We start from the raw sequence: 16,962 nt of genomic DNA on the forward strand, positions 1-16,962 counted from the left end.
CCCCTCATTGAGGCCAAAACTATACCTCCACTTTGCTGGCCATGTTGCTTCCTGGCCATGCCAAGCACACCTACCTTTTCTCTCCTGGAGAAGCTTCTCCCCAAGTCTCTGAGGCCAAATTCTCCTAGTTGCCCCTACTCCTCAAGGCTCACATCAACAGGTGGCAACTCACAATCAGGGACTTGGAGAGAGACAGCAGGCAGCAGTTTCTGCAAAGCAGCTTGAGACTTCTGAGCTTCTAAATGGAATGTCCCTGCAGAATCTGGCTTGGAGCCTTGGGAAGAGGCCAGCCATGTCTTCTCCATCCACTCCATCACCCCCCGCTGCCCCCAGAAGCAGCCCACCTTCTGTTTGGGAGGCCACCCTGAGAAAAAGGAAGGTAAGTATGGGAAGATCCCCTCCAGGGGTGGGCTGGACAGGATGGCTACTGTTGACTTAGGCTCCTATCACTCCAGAGCTCTATTCAGGTCATGTTCCAGTGCCTGTGGAAGAGCTGTGGGAGGTGCTGAGCGCAGTGTCCGGGATGCAGAGACACGTCCACCTGGTGCACCTGGGGTGCGGTGGGACTGGGGGATTGGTCAGGGTAGGGTCAGGCCTGGCCATAATTTATGCTCTCACTTTGCTGTTCCTGGCAGGAGACAGGCAGAGCCAGAGCAGAATGATGGAGAAGAGGACTTCTACTACACAGAGCTGTATGTTGGTATGGATAAGCTGACGAACAGGTTGTCCAGCCTAACACCAGTGTCTCCTACAGTCTCCATGCCACCTACCTTTCCTCATGTGGAGTTCTCAGAGCTACTGGAGCCCCCAGTTCTTCCCAACCTGCCACATCCCCTAACTTTGTTTCCATCTCCCAAGCTCAGCTCTTCAGCTGTTCCACAGGTATGCCACAGTGACCAAGCCTACCAGCAAGGTGAGGCCACAGATGAAGATGGGGGCAGGTCTCAGAGCACTCTAGAGAGAAACAGAACAGGGGTTGTGACTCCTTCCAGAGATGCCTGGCTCCCAACCACCTGGAGCCACAGCCCACTGAGGCCCAAGCCTACATACCAGCCCTGTCTGCTAAGCTTGGGGTCATCTTGGTATGTGTAGGTTGGGGGACTGGGCATATACTAGGTGGTAAAGGTATTAGCTGACAATTCTCCATCCCCCCTGTATGTCCCCTCCAGGAAGCCCTGGGGTGATTCCAAGAAGTGCTGGAAAGTGTATGGCGTGGACCACAGGGACCTGTGTATACAGCCTGCCGCTGGAAGAAAGTCTGCCAGCAGTTCCTGGACTGAGCCCATCCCATGATGCTACTGCCTGGCCCTTCTCCCACTCCCAGCCTGAAGCTACAGCAAACCTGTGATGGATTTGATGACCCTGGACTCCTAGAGGTGGAGGAGTGACTGACTATTCCAAGTGCCTTGGAAGAAACCAGCCTTTTGCACTAAAGCCAAACTGCATGTTGTCCTTTTAGCTCCAGAGGCAGCTTGCCTCCCTGCCTGTCACTCACAGACTTGTCAAAGATGTCAGTGGGCTCTGCTAAAGCCTGTTAAAGTTGCACTTTGAGAGGTGTCAGGGAGAGTATTCTCCTGCCCACATTTAAAGATGGTGGTTCCAGGCCCCCCCTGGGGCTGACATTTTACCATGTTAATGAAGTTCAGGTGTCTTGTGTCTGGGTTATATCAGCCAAGGAGAAAAATTAAAAACTGTGGGGGTTGTTTGTTTGTTTTTCCAGAAACCAATGTTTTCTCCTGGGGAAAGAAATGGAACTAGGAGAGTAACAGGAAATGAATGATAAGCAGTAGGGGCTGGCGGCTACCTCCATTCAGGTTGAAGTCCAAGGAAGGGTACTGTTTGAAACCACACAGGAGGCATCTGCATGGAGCAGCAATTTCCCATTTTATTTGAAGTGATCATTTTGCAAGAATGTCTACACTAATCCCATCACAGAAAGAAAACCCACAGGCAACCTGGAGCACACCTAGGCAGACAAGAAATCGCAAGAACCACTATAGAGAAGGTAATCTTTACTTGTCTGTGGGTATATAGAAGCAGGACAACAGGGCTGTGAACCCCACCAACTGATTATGACAAGCCTTCTGCAAATATTAACCACATCTTCAGTACAAACACAGGTTTATAATAATTAATATAAAGTCAATATAATATAGATTATCTCCAGAAAAAAAAAATCAACACTCTTCAAACACTGCCTTTTTTTTTCACTTTTTGTTGACAGATTGAAAGCATGTTGAAAAATAAATAAATAAGAAAAGCATACACACAGCACCCTCACTACAAGTGATTCTAAAAGAGCCACATACAAAACACAATAGGATCTAAAAAATAATACCACCATTAAGTATGGCTTTCTCAGGAGTTGTACATGTCATAGAATGAGCCAAAGTAAGATTATCTTTCATAATATTGCAAAAAGTTCCAGTTTTGCATTTTCTCAGGTTTTTGTTTTGTTTGTTTTTAAAGGAAGATGTGCAGAATTGGAAGCATAGCTGTGTCTTTTGAGTTAGGTCCCTGTCAGGTCCTAGCAGTGTCCTGTTCCCCAAAACTCAGAGTTCAGTATGCAAACTGGTCAGGATCCAGAGATCCAAACAAAAATCGTATTGTTCCCACCTCAACCCTAACAACACCCACCCCATGGACTATATTTTCCACTTTGGTGTTTCAAACACCAAAATACACACACAAAAAATACAAAATGTGAAATGTAATCTACACATTTTCTTCATAAAAAAATATTTATTAGTTTGAACATTGAATTAAAAAAAGTCACATTAAAAAAAAAAAAAAAACTTCAATACATACGTCCTTTCCCTCCATGCCTCCTGAGATGGATGTGTTCATCTGGATCTCTAGAATTCCACTTTCCAGTTGGAAACTGAGCCAGAACAAAGCCTGTCACATGGCAAACACTTGGAAGGTGGTGGGACCAGAACTGGGACCCTTAGTTTTCTGGTACAGTACTGGTTTTAAGGAAGTGCCCTGCGTTACCAACAGGGAACCCCCAGAAAGGCCAGCAAAGGCAGTCTGGAAGTGGGGCCAGTCAGAGCAAGACATCCTGAGAGTAGAGGGCACAGGTGCCTTGGGAGGTGGGCCAGAGGTCCTGGGTCCTGGGCAGGACAGCCTGAGAAGTAGGGACTGATACAAAAACCCAGAGACAATGGTAGCAAAGGTCTAGTTTCCAAATGCATTTTATAAGAAAGTGTTTAGAAAAGGCAATTTAAAAGAGAGAGGAAGGTACTAAGTCTGACAGCCCTCAGGGGCCTGGCAAGGCTAGATGGTCTCAACCTGGAGTTCTGTTGGTAAAAGGGGGTCTAGCTGTGCTACCATACTGGACAGAAATGTCCTCCAGAGCCAGCATGCCTCAGAGGAGAGGGCAGTGAGTAGAGGGGCACACAGCTTTCAGACAATGGTTCCTACACTCTGCAGAGAGTCCTGGCCCTGTTCCTCTTGACTGTTGTTTTGTTTAAAACAATAAAAGCTGTGATTCCTTCCTCCTGTAGCTCAGGCAGCTGGTACTTGGGGAATGTCACCAGGTGACATGCTCTGTACAACCAATTGGGACCTAAATTACAGTTTTATGGGGCTTCCTCTTACTTACCTAGAGAGAACATGTGCCAGTTTAAAAAAAAAATGTCTAAATGCCACTTGAGTTAGTGTTTGAGAAAGGAAAAACAAAATTCTCTAACTGGCCCCAATGCTCAGTAGCCTGAGGAGCCCTTGCACAGAGTAGGTTAGCCAACGGCACCTCAGCAGAGCGCTCACTGCACTGCTCACTGAACATCACTGCCATGGGCCTTTAGGAGATGAGGTGGGTGAGGGATGGAATGTCTTGAAAGTTTGTCAGAAATGGCCTCAAGAAGAGGGCAGGCTGCAGCATCTGTGTCTACCCTGCAGGTTGAGTGGACAGCTGCCTCTCTGGGCCTCAGAGTCATGGAAATGAAGCCTACACTTTTCACAGAACAAGTGTGAGGGCCTTTAGAAATACAGAAAGTGGACTTGATGAAGAGTTAAATGAGACCACTCCTATAGAGTCCTGTCAAATGAGAAAGAAAATTCAAAACAAAGTAACCTGTAGTAACCACCTGAAAATGTCTCTGACTTCTTTAAATTTTGGTTCCTAGGCAGGGAGGCATCCGCAGTACACTGCAGCTAGGAACACCCACCTCCAGTGTTAGCAGCAACAAAGACAGGAGCTTAGCTCTATCTGGTCCAAGGAGGGGTCAGCAAGGGCTCAGGCAGAACTCAGGGTGCACAATGGGGCTCTCAAAGAAAGTGCACACAGCACAAAGAGCTGTGGCCCTTGCAACTCAACCCTGTGGGCCTGAAAGCGTAAAGTATCCAGCCACAGGGCCCTTCTTGAACAGAGCCGCCTTCCTCTTTGGCCTGCCACTTGGCTAGCTGCTTCCAACAGAGATAGCACCCGGAGCCTAGGGCTTCCAGAGAGGCATCTGCAGCCACTTTGTGTTAAGCACCAAAGCCTGGAGGTAAGAGGGTTGCAGGGCTTTATGCCCACTAGATTCTACCAGCTGCCATGGGGCAGCAGGAACCAAGAGGACAAAGTGACAGGGCCAGGGCCCATAACCTGACTGCCGGAGAATGGGGGTGGAAGGAGACTGAGCAATGCTGTGGATGGAGCAATTTGTATTTATGCAAAACTCAACACCTACTCAGACCTGTGGGCTGGGGGATTGCCCTCATGACCCTAACTAGTGCTGACCCTAACCTGGCCACTGAGTCATCTTGCATTCCTAGCCAGGTTCACAGCAAAGGGCTCCTTTGATACCCTGAGGAAGCATGCCCAGGCCTTGGTGCAGCCTTGCCCATACATCTAGACACACCTGCTGGGGACTCCATTTAATACCTGGGCAGGTGGGAGCAGGCATTCTCCCTTTTCCTAAACCCATACTGTACCCCTCACTTTGTGTTTAGTCCTAGTGCTCCCCAGTCACTGGAGTCACACCCACTTCTTAGCTCATAGGACCAGTTTCTGCAAGAGGGGAGGGTTATAGGACAGAGGAGGGCCCGGAGGAAGAGCTTCAAGGAGTCAGCATGGCCCTGCTCCTTGGTAAGTAAAGACCCACTAAGACACACACAGGTGGACAAAGCGATTCAGCCACCACCCACCCTGCCCACCAGAGCAGAGCCCCTAGGAGATCCAGGCAAAGTCTTTATCAGGTTCCCCAGAGGGGCTGTGGGGCCCCTGGGGAGAGTCCTCGTCATCCTTGTCATCTCCCAGCAGTGCATCCTCGTGTGTCAAACCCACGTCGTCCTTCCATTTGGCCACATCCTCATCCTCATCCTCACCTAGCTCCTCTTCAACTTCCCCTCGTGGATCATCGGGGTCTTCCAGGTATGGCCCTTCACCAGCAAACAGTGCCTCAGGTGAGCCCTCACCACCTCCACCATGGTCCAGTGGTGTGGCCACACCCTGGCCAGCACAGTCTGCACATACACCATGGCGACGAGAACCATGCTTAATACCCACGCTGGCTGCAGACATAAACACACGGCTGCATACCTTGCACACATACTTCTTGTCCTTGCTGTGGACCTGGAGGGACAGAGCAGTCAGTGGAGGGATGAAGTATTGGGGTGAGGAGCACAATCTTTACTAGGCCTTGAGAGAGACAGATCTATCTGGAGCTAACATGGGCAATATCACTAGAGGCAGCAAATCATCCTGTCTTAGGCAGATGCTATAGGCACCAGAGTAAACAGTGTCATGCCCCTATCAAAAACCTAGGCCAGTCCCAACATATCCATATCCAAGTACTCCCACTCAATGATATGTAGGTACACTTCTCACTTGGTCATATTGCTCCCTCTGCCTGAAGTACCCTTCCTATAAACTTCCCTGCAGGGCAGGCTGAGGGGCTCCTATCAGATCCCTAGAGCAGCTCCAGAGCCCAGCTGCCATTAGCTCTGTACAGGCAGAGGAGCTGGCCTGGAAGCCCAGGTGATGCAGAGCTAAGAAATACAACACTGCTCACCTGGGTGTGCAGGAGAGGGAGCCCACACACAGCTATGGTTGGAGGCTGCAAGTGGACTCTGCCTTCCAGGAGCCCAGTTTAGATTGGTGGATTGGGCAGCATGGGAGCCACAGTGAGGAATAGAAGGAGAGGGGTCAGCATGGAGTCCCACGAGATGGTGGATGGGAAGCAGACTAGAACCTGGCAGCAGGGCAATAGAGCTGAACCCTAGCCAGGTGGCTATGCACCTTGCTTCCAATGAAAAGGGGCAACCCCAGCCTTCCCAACTGAAGGCAAGGGTAGAGGTTAGCAATTAGGGTCTGCAGAAGAGACGTGGCAGCCATGAAGGGACAGCAGCCATGCTCTGCCCATTGTAGTACTTGGCAGGAAGACACAGTACTCAGTAGAAGGACCTTGAAAGTACAGAGGACAAAAGTCTGGAGATCCTGGAGGGGACCCAGAAGGCCTGAGCCTGAGAAAGTGTGCATAGGAACCAGTGTACTCTGCAGGAAGTTGGCCTATGCAGAATTGCCTTCCTAGAGATGGGCAAGGACAAGGCAAAGGGGATTTGCGGAGTACCCATAGGCATTCTCAGCCTGGCCAGCTCCACTGTGCCTCCTTGCATCTAAGATCTGGCCCTAAGCTTCAAAAATGGTTGGAGGAACCCAGAGGAGACCATAGCTATCCCTGGCCAGGCAGCCCCAGGCCATGCACAGATGGACTGTTCTCAGATCAGCACTCTAGAGTAGGTTTCCTTAGCTGGAAGCTTCCCCAGATCCTAGGGCTCCCCTCCTTCCTACATATGCTGCCACCAGGACCTGTTGGAGAACAGGCTACGTAGAGCTCAAGGGGTGATTATAACTTGTTCTCAATCTTTCTGAATCTGCCAGCTCTCCATCTATAAACAGTACACATGTTGGGAAAAGGCTCCTCCTCCACTCACAAAGATCTGCCCACAAGATGTCACTGTAGTTCTGGGCTTTGAGTGATGATACCCTCCCCATTCTGGGCTTCCCAGGCCTGCAGTCCCAAAGATCATGCAGAACACCCTCTCCTTTTTAGTGCACCTTTCTTGCAGGCAGAGTTGCCTTCCATAGTACTCTGAGTTGTTAAGACTTGAATACAGGCTGGGCGGTGGTGGAGCATGCCTTTAATCCCAGCACTCTGGAGGCAGAGGCAAGTGAATCTTTGTGAGTTCAAGGCCAGCCTGGGCTACAGCCTGAGTTCCAGGAAAGGCACAAAGCTACACAGAGAAACCCTGTCTCGAAGAAAAAAAAAAAAAAAAGACTTGAATACAACTGTCTACTAACTGAGAAAAACTTAAGAAGCCCACAGCATGACCTGGGAAGGGTTGTCACTAGGGAAACTGGTGGCCCTTGGAGCTGAAATACCTGCCTCACAAGCTTCCCAGAAAGCTTGATTCTAGAAATGAGATCTCCAATAACGTGGTACACAAGGCATTTCCTTTTTGGTTTCTTTGGTTTGTGTGTTTCTCTCCCTCTCTGTCTGGTCTAGAACTCTGAATACTCCTGTTTCAGCCTCCACAGTTCTGTGATTACAAATATGATTCACCATGCTTGGTTTTACGTAGTACAAGGGTTCAAACCGAGTTTTCTGTATGTTAGGCAAATACTCTACCAACTGAGCTATGTATCTCCCCAAGACCTTGTTTTGACATTTTAAACCCAGAGTTTTCCCCTTTCTCTACCACAGAAGAACATAACTTAGACCAAGTTGCAGCAAGATCTGTGTCTAATCTGTTATTTGACAGGAGCAGGCCCAGGAGGCTGACACCACCAAGATTCCTGTGGCCTGCCACTACCATATGAGCTAGGGGCTGTACTCTGATGCTCAGAAACGACAAGGGTGTTTTGGGAGCCCTCTCATCAGAACACTCATCCATCCTAACTGACATGCCCAGGAAGGAAGCACAAGAGAAGGAGGCTGGATTTCATGGCAATCTGCTGCTAAGTCCCTTGATGGTGTTGTGGAGCAGTATGGACCCACTCCTTCCTGATCCCTGGGAAAGCACAGCAGTGTGGCTCTCAGCACAGTCTCCACCTGTGGAGGAGGCACCTTTGCATGCCAAGAAGTCAGGGCAGTAGACATTGCTGTGGTGAACTTGGTGGTTTAGGCTACAGAACTGCCTCTAATGCAGAGGGCTCCACTTTTTCAAAGATAGGCACCCCAAGGAAACTAAAGGATTAAACTACATGGACCTTCTTCTTGTGCAAACCCTGACATATGGTGCATCAACATTATCATCATCAGCAGCAGCAGCATCACCATCACCATCATCATCACCATTAAATATAAGATGTCACTACATAACTGAATCTGAGCCTGGTACACAGGATGTCTTGGAACTCATCATCCTCCTGCCTCCTCCTCCAAAACAGGGGGATTACAGACATGTGCTACCACACCAAACTAAGCTTCCACATTTTAAGTGCATTTTTAGGAAGTTTTGCTCAAGAAGATGCAGCAATGCACACTGTCAAGACTTTTCAGCACCTATGAGCTGAAAAACAAGACAGTTCTCTCTGAATAGGAAAGGCTGGGTGGAGGTGCCAGCATCCCGCTTATATTTTTCTGTAAGTCTGTAAAACAATATCCATGAACTTAGGAAAAACAAACACAGAACTAGTGAAAAGTTATTTTCTTTCCTCCTCCTCCTCCTCCTCCTCCTTCTTAAGCTCTCCCTGTTCTGTTCCACATTCCCCTCTGAAAGGCACCTTTTTACTGGGGGGTGTCCTGGGTATTCTGCACCCTCCTCCTGATCTGCCTGTCAGGACATCTTAAGCCAGCTCATCATGTGCCACAGTCTCATACCCCACTAGCACCCTGCACTCACCAGAGTATGTCGCTTCATGTGTTCCCGCCTAGTGAACTTCTTGCCACAGATCTCACAAGGGTAGGGCCGCTCTCCAGTATGTGAGCGCATGTGTCGCTTAAGGATGCACTGGTGCATGGCCGAGAAGCTGCAGTAGGGACACTTGAACTTCTTCCTGATCACTGTGAACTCGTTCACTGAAAGACAGTGGCAGAGACATTAGCACCTGACCCCACCCACACAACCAACCATCTCACTCCACCCCCAAAAAGACGGTCTACTCACTCCTCAGAGCACAGGGAGAGGGATACACAGCATTCAGGAGCCTCCCATAAAACAATCTTCCAGGCCTCTGCTGAGGACAGACTCAGGGCTTTGCTGACTCAGCAGCTTGCTGTGGGACCAAGTCACCCTGCACAGCTGTCCACTCCCTGTCCAGAGCTTCCCTGTACCCACGACCCCACTGGACATCAAGGCATGCTGTTGGGCAAGGGTGCATCAGATGCAACCCTGGAGAGGAAGATAAGAAAACCCAGCATTCCAATGTGGCACAGGCCCAAAAGCTAGGGAAAAAAATAATCAAATGCTTTAATATAGTTCTGGCCTGACAACTGGACAGCACACTGTGGCAAGGACATATCATTACCATCTCTACTAAGTGGATACAACCAGCCTCAAAAACCCAGGGACCCCTCAGTGTCTCCAACGCTAGTCTGCTCTGAGGCCCCAGCCACAATGTGGGGCTTTAAACTGAACAGCATGGAGAGCAGCCCTGAGAACGCCTGGGTGTCTACAGACCCTAATGATGTCAGGGAGACACTCCATGCTTATGTGACAGGGCCTTTTATTCTCAAATGTCCTGCCATTTTAGGTACCTAGGATGTGCAGGTGAATACTGGGTACTCTGTGCTAAAGAACAAATATAGTACTTGCTAGTCCTGGAGAGATCCTGAGTTTATACCTAGGATCTGCAAGTCAGGCTATGATTCATCACCCCAGAGCCACTGCACACACTCCCAGTTTCTGTGTTCCTAAAAAGGATACTGAGTTGTTCCCTCAGAAACCTGAGAACACTGCTCCCAAGGCTTCCTCTTACTTAAGATTTAAGATCTTAGCCAGGCCATGGTGATGTACGCCTTTAGTCCCAGCACTTGGGAGGCAGAGGCAGGTGGATTTGTGAGTTCAAGGCCAGCCTGGTCTACAAAGCCAGTTCCAGGACAGACTTGGCTACATAGAGAAATGCTGTCTTAAAAAACAAACAAACAAACAAACAAAAGGTTTTAAAAATATTAAGATTTTTGAGTGTGTGTATGTAGGGAGGAGTTAGGGACAGGAGTCAGGAGGGAGATCCATCACAGCCTACAGAATAAAACTAAATACTGTGGTCAGCAATCTGATTTCTTTTGGGTCTCTTTTCCTTGTATGAACACTATGTGAACTTAAAGAACTGAGATCATGTGTACACAGGACATAATATCATATGTAACATATTGTGACCTCATTTTTTTTTTTTTTTTTGGTTTTTCGAGACAGGGTTTCACTGCGTAGCTTTGTGCCTTTCCTGGAACTCACTTGGTAGCCCAGGCTGGCCTCGAACTCACAGAGATCTGCCTGGCTCTACCTCCCGAGTGCTGAGATTAAAAGCATGGGCCACCACCGCCTGGAAACCACCTATCTTTTAAGTGTTTGAATAATCTGCAATTTAATGGAGATGGAGTTGTTGGACATCTACACTGCACAGATCCTGAGAGGTAGAATCTGCTTCCATCTGATGTGCCTTCAGCCAACCCCAGTGCCCAGGACCAGGGGAGGATGTGAATGAGTGCAGTTCTTGCATACAGGCCTTCCCAAAAGTGGGTCCCCATAGGAGAATGGAGCATCTGGCAGTGGTTGCTGTGTGATGCCAGGGTGTCTGTGTATACTAGATGGGAGGCACAGAGGCAAAGCCGCTGACACTTGGCTGCATGACCAGGACTAGCAGGACACTCATGATATGCCAAAGGGGACATACATGTCTGGCCACTACCCACACCACTCCTGGAAGCTTCCAAAAGGGAAAACATGAACGGCTTTTTGTCTTTTCCTTCTAGGCCTTGGCTTGGCTCACATTTCAGGCAAAAGAACACTGTTCCTCAGTCTAGTCTCATACATCCATAATGGCCTTTCTCACTCCCATGATTCCTAGTTTCCTTTTATCACACTTAAACAGGCTACTCAAAGATAGGAAGGGGAAACAAGAAACCAAGTTTAAACAATGTTTTCTTTAAAGATACCTTGGGGATGTATCCATTATTTCTATCCTCTTATAAACACAAAAATTGAACTTTGGAATGATGGGGCTGCTGAGATGGGGCTCAACAGTTAAAGAGTGCATACCATCCTTGAAGAGGACCTAAGTTTGGTTCCCAGCATGCACAGCCACCTATAACTCCAACTCCAAGTGACCCAATACCCTCTTCTGACCCTACACATACATACATAAAAACAAAGAACTGAAAATTTTAAATTATAGAGACTGGAGAAATGATTCAGTGGTTAAGAACATTTGCTGCTCTTGTTGAGGACCCAAGTGGTTTACAATTGTCTATAATTCCAATTCCAGGGGATCTGATGTCCTCTTCTGACCTCTGTCAGCACCAGACATGCATGTGATACACATATATAGATGCAAGCAAACATTTATATGCATAAAATAAAAATTTTTAAATTTAAATGTTTTAATTGCATATTTATATTTAAGTACATAACTCAGACATACATATTAAATAAATACTTATAAATAGAAAGCTTTTTTGCTTTTGTTTTTTGGAGAGAGGAGGTTTTCACTATATAGCTCTGGCTGTTCTGGAACTCACTATGTAGACCAGCCTGGCCTCAAACTCACAGGGATCCACCTGCTCTCAAGGGCTGAGATTAAAAAAATGTACCACTTCACCTAGGTATAGAAAGATTCCTTTCTTAGAAAAACAACTTAGGCCAGGTAGTGGTGGCGGTGGTGGCACACGCCTTTAATCCCAGCACTCAGGAAGTAGAGCCAGGTGAATCTCTGTGAGTTCAAGGCCAGCCTGGTCTACAGACAGAGATCCAAGCCAGGCACCAAAACTACACAGAGAAACCTTATTTCAAAAAAACAAAAAAGAAAAGAAAAGAGAGAAAAACAATTTAGAGTAGACATGCACCATGACCCCATCCTGTGTGTTCAAGGATACAGCGAGCATGGAGACACCTTTAATTTCAATACCAACCACAGAAGGCCTGGAGGTCTGTACAGACGGGCAGTGACAAGGAGGTCATGTGGTTGGGTTTACAACTAATGAGAAGGCAGAATAGAAAGTCAATAAAAAGCAAAAACACACAGGAAGTAGGTCTCTTGCAGAGAGGTAGGACAGCAGTGGCAGTGAAGGGTAAGGTTTTTAATCTCAGCTCTTAGCTATTGCTCTGACCTCTTGGTTTTCATCTCTGAATCGGCTCTGTGTTTCTTATTTAAAAAGACGGTTACATCTACAGAGTTCAAGTCCAGCCTGGTCTACAGAGTGAGTTCCCAGACAGCCAGAGCAACACAGAGAGACCCTGCCTGGACAAACCAAAAAAATAGAAGGGAAATGCAGACCAAGCCAACTACAAAGTCAGGACATAAGATGACATCAACAACAGGAGGAACTCCACAATGTTAACCTGTACACCTAGAGGTTATAACACTTATATATAGGCAACGTCTTTTGAAACTGCTTTTCTTTTTGTAAAATGTAGTTTGGTCTCATATTTTTATTGCTGCCAAGCCATAAGATGCCACCTTCAGACAACAACAATACCCCTCTGGCTGTAGAATGCACAAGTGGTCACTCAGGAACCTCTTCATTACTGCCAAGAATGCAGAGAATCACCAGTGACTGGGACAGGATAGGCAGGTTTGCTGTATGCAGACCTTGAAGATGACGTCAGTGGGCACTTCCAGAATCAACCATGAATGGTCCTGTGTGTGGTTACTCATCAAGTGACAATTTCCAAAATACTACACTTGTGATGCATCTCATTAGTGGAACCAAACAAGTTATGCCTCATTTTTCCATTTATAAATGTACTAGGATGTCATTTTTTGTATTAAAATAACAAAATTAAGTAAAGAATAGACATATACAAATTATTTTAGAATTTTTAAACATTTGCTATGATATTTATTCATTTATTTGGGGCAGGCATGAGACAGATGACAACTTGCAGGAGGTGGTTCTTGCCTTCCATTGTGTGGGCCCAGGGCATCAAATTCAGGTAGTCAAGCTTGGTGATTAGTGTCTTGACTTGCTGAGTCATCTTGTCTGGCACTCAGAAAAATTTAATCTTCTGTAAAGTGTGCATATCTTAAGAATCATCTACAACATGCTCAGAGGATCCTCTCAAGCCAACGGAGTCAGCCCCTAGAGGCAGCGAATGATTGCCCTACCCTTCTGTTTTGCTCTTCTAGGACTTTGTGTCTGTGGAGTTATCTGATCGTGACTGGTTGGATTCAGTCAACATCAGTCTGGGGAAGTGCAGTTGGTTCTTGTTTGTTGCAGTGTAGTATTCTTTTGTGTGATACAGCAAGCCCATTTCTGAAGACTCATCTGGGCCTAGAAAGCAGTGGTGCTGAAATGGGGCCTACATGTGTGCCTTGGTGATCAGGAACTCTTATCTCTGTTAGGCACCAAAAAAGGGAAATGGACCACAGACTAGTGGCTAAGCAGCTTTTCAAAAGTTTACAATCCAACTCAAGTTACTTTTTGTGCATGGTAAGAAGAGCACAGGATTTTCCTTCTGGGTGGATTTCCAATTCTCTCAGTACCATGTGTCAGATACACAAAGCGGCCACTCATCCATGTCACCAGTCTCTACTGCAGCAATTCTGAACAGATGATGCAGAATCAGCCTGTGTCAAGTTTCTCTCCACTTACCCTGGTCTCTATTTTCTGTATTTGAAACTTTGATCAGGGGACCCTAGAGGGATGGCTGCTTCCAGGCCTGGTCATTCCCTAAAGTAAATGACTGGCTGTGATGGTTAATATTGTCAACTTGACAGTATTTATAAACACCAAAGAGCCTCTGGGTATGCCTGTAAAGGATCATATAAATTGGGTTGAGGTGAGAAGATACACCCTAAATGACTGCAGTATCATTCCATGGGCTAGGGTTCTAGACTGCACAAAAAGGAAAAGTTCAGCTGAGCGCCAGCATCCATCACTCCCTGCTTCCTGACAGCAGGTACAATTCCATTAGCTGCCTCCTCAAGCTTCTGTCACCATGCCTCCTTCCTCCTGACAGACCGTAAAATAGACCCTTCCTTCCTTAATTTGCTCACCAGGCATACAGCAATGAGAAAAGTAATGTTCCAGAGCCTCACTCCTACTCTTCTACAAGACTCCCACACCACAACTACTGCTGCCTACCTTTGATCCCCAGGACAGGTGCCAGAGAACCAGGAGTTGTCCCTATACACCCTTACCTGGTTCTTCCCACAGAAACCACAGCAAGATTCTTCCATTTCCTCCCTCTGTCTGCCTCCCAAGTGCCTGGTGCTTCCCTGTGTGGTTCTGCATGGTGAGACTTGTCTCCTATTTCTAGGGGTCAGTGAGTATAATAAACTTACTCCTTTAGGGCAGTCATTTCTATGACTCTATGATTCACCATCACTGTTAAAACTCAAACACAGGGTCCATGTTTGTGCAACAAGTACTCTTACCTACTGAGCCATCTCTTTATTTTTTCTGTGCCCTGTTTGTGTGCCTGCCTTCTGTTTCACGATACCTTTACTTCCCTCCTGCTACTTTCTTTAAATTTGTTATTTTTTCCCTATCTTCTTGACACAGAAATTTAAAACCTTCATTTTTCTCTGTAGAGGGCAACTAGCTTTAAACAATTATGGGTGTGGTTTACAGGTTTGACAGAATGTACTTTAAGTATCATTCATCTGTAATCCTAATACCATTGACACAGAGGTAGGGACATCCTGATTTGAGGCCAGCCTAGGCTACAAAGAAAACCTTATCTTGAAGCACAAAAAAACAGCTGTGAATAGTAGCACACACCTTTAACCTCAGCACTTAGTAGGTGGAGGCAAGAAAATTGGGAGTAAAATGTCATCCTCAACTACATAGTGAGTTTGAGATCAGTCTGAGATATAGGAGACCCTGTCTCAAGAACACAAAAACAGACAAAGTGGTCTTTCTGCAATACCAACACTTTTGAGGCTGAGGCAGGAAGATCCTGAGTTTGAAATCAACTTGGGCTATTGTTCCAAAACAATAAACAGAGAGAAGGAAAGAGGAGGAGAGGAAAGGGGAGTGAGGAGGGGAGGGAGGAAGGGAGGGAGGAAGGAGAGAAAGGGTTGATGTGCTGTCTAGTCTCCTGCTGCTAGAGTCTGTTTGCTGGGAAGCACTTGCTCTGCACAGTCTTGACCTTTGAAATTGTTGTCTATGGCCCCAGCTGGTCTATACTGGTAAAACTTTCCTCCTATGAGTTTGGAATATTCTGCACTTGTTGGTATACTGTAGAGTTTCTAATTGTGTTGTTACAGGCCAATATGTCTGTGAATATAGACAAAGAATTTAAACAAAACAGAAAGTTGAATGCAACAATACATAAAAAGAGTAACATCTTGCAACCAGATGGGTTTATTCCAGGAATTCAAGGTTGATTTAGCACTGAAAACCGTTCAAATCCTATCCACTCTCACTGAGATTTTTGCTTGCTACTCTATCAATTACAGAGAATACTAAAAGCCTCAGTCATAATCACATTCTTCTCCATGTCTCCTAGTCCTCCCAACTTCTGCTTCCTACCCTAAAGCTCAACCCAGGACTATCCCTTCTATCACTATGCAGGATCCTCCCAGGAGAGACAGCTATGGCTATTTTAAAATTACTGTGCAGTACCTGATTTCTTTAGGCTAGTGTTTGCTTGGTGTATATTTTTCTATCTTTTTGCTTTTAACTTTTCTCTGTCTGTCATGTATAAGCTGTATAGCTGTATATACAAATTATTTTTACTTACTAAACAAAACAAACAAAACCTGACTAGGAATGCAGGTCAGCTGATGGAGTGCTTGCCTAGCAGACACAGACCCTGGGTTCCAGCACCAGCACTACATAAACTGGCACAGTGGCACACTTGTAATCGTAGCACTTAGGGGATACAAGTAGAAGGGTCAGGAATTCAAGTCTTCCTCAGCAATTCAGCAAGTTTAAGGATAGCCAGAGTCACAGGAGACCTTATCTCAAACAAACAAAATAATTTTTTTTAAATGTGTGTTTTTTTGTTTTGTTTTGTTTTGTTTTGTTTTTTAAAGAATACATACCTCTGGGAAGTTGAGGCAAGAACCACATGAACCCAGGAGTTCAAGGTTAACCTTGGTGAAATTTTGTCTGGTGTATGTGTGTGAGCCTGATAAATTACTGAAGGGGAGTATTTGATCCATTTATATTAATATAAAGGGGTCCCCCCCTTTTTTTGAGACAAAAGTCTTGCCTGCTATGGCCCAAGATGGTCTCAAACTTGCCATATTCTTCCTGCCACAGCATCCTGAGTGCTGGCATGTACAAGTGTGGAAGCTGGAGGACAGCCTCAGCTGTCATCCTCAGGAATACCATCCACTTCCCTTGAGACAGGGTCTCTTCTTGGCCTGGAACTCACCAATTAAGCTAGACTGGTTGGCCAGTGAGCCCCAGGGACCTTGTTGTCTCCCTCACCACTGCCAGGATTACAAGTGTGCACACCTGCACTTCCAGCTTTTTATATGGATCTGGAGATTGAGCTCAGGTTCTTGTGCTTGGATCTATTTTCATTTGTCCTTTATCCGTGTGCATGCGTGCGTGCATGCGTGTGTTTGGTATTCATGAAGCTTCTGAATCCTTGGATGTCCTTTGCCACTGTAGGACAATTCAAAGCTGCTATCTCCTCAGCTCCTGTGTTCTGTCCTCTTTTTTATCCTCCCTTTTGGGATGTCAACCATGTACACGAAACACTGCCCCTGTGTTCCATGTTTCTTTGTTTGACAACCGTTTTCCTCCTTGAACCCAGACATTTACCACAGCCCATCTCTAGTGCACTTTCTGTTGTCTTCTGCCATGTCAACTACTCTTAACTTATCCAATTAATTCTCTTTCATTTATTTAGAGATGGGAT

The 16,962-nt window shown here is 46.5% G+C and overlaps 2 protein-coding genes across 2 annotated transcripts in view; one reads left to right on the forward strand and one right to left on the reverse strand.

The window, feature by feature from the left end:
- Positions 1 to 239: 239 nt before the first annotated feature.
- Positions 240 to 2,306, forward strand: Slc2a4rg (SLC2A4 regulator). Its single transcript, XM_028885273.2, has 2 exons — positions 240 to 1,082; positions 1,170 to 2,306. Exons 1-2 carry the CDS (start codon positions 421 to 423, stop codon positions 1,291 to 1,293), a joined length of 786 nt encoding a protein of 261 aa, XP_028741106.1. The 5' UTR covers positions 240 to 420; the 3' UTR covers positions 1,294 to 2,306.
- Positions 1,866 to 16,962, reverse strand: part of Zbtb46 (zinc finger and BTB domain containing 46) — an 81,072-nt gene continuing 65,975 nt past the window's right edge. The window contains exons 4-5 of the mRNA XM_028885258.2: positions 8,830 to 9,005; positions 1,866 to 5,557 (exon numbers count right to left, since the gene is read on the reverse strand). Of these exons, the coding sequence (XP_028741091.1) occupies positions 5,153 to 5,557; positions 8,830 to 9,005 (581 nt within the window). The 3' untranslated portion in view covers positions 1,866 to 5,152. The remainder of the gene's footprint in view (positions 5,558 to 8,829; positions 9,006 to 16,962) is intronic.

The sequence above is a fragment of the Peromyscus leucopus genome, chromosome 4, assembly GCF_004664715.2.
Source record: "Peromyscus leucopus breed LL Stock chromosome 4, UCI_PerLeu_2.1, whole genome shotgun sequence".
Lineage (NCBI taxonomy): Eukaryota > Metazoa > Chordata > Mammalia > Rodentia > Cricetidae > Peromyscus > Peromyscus leucopus.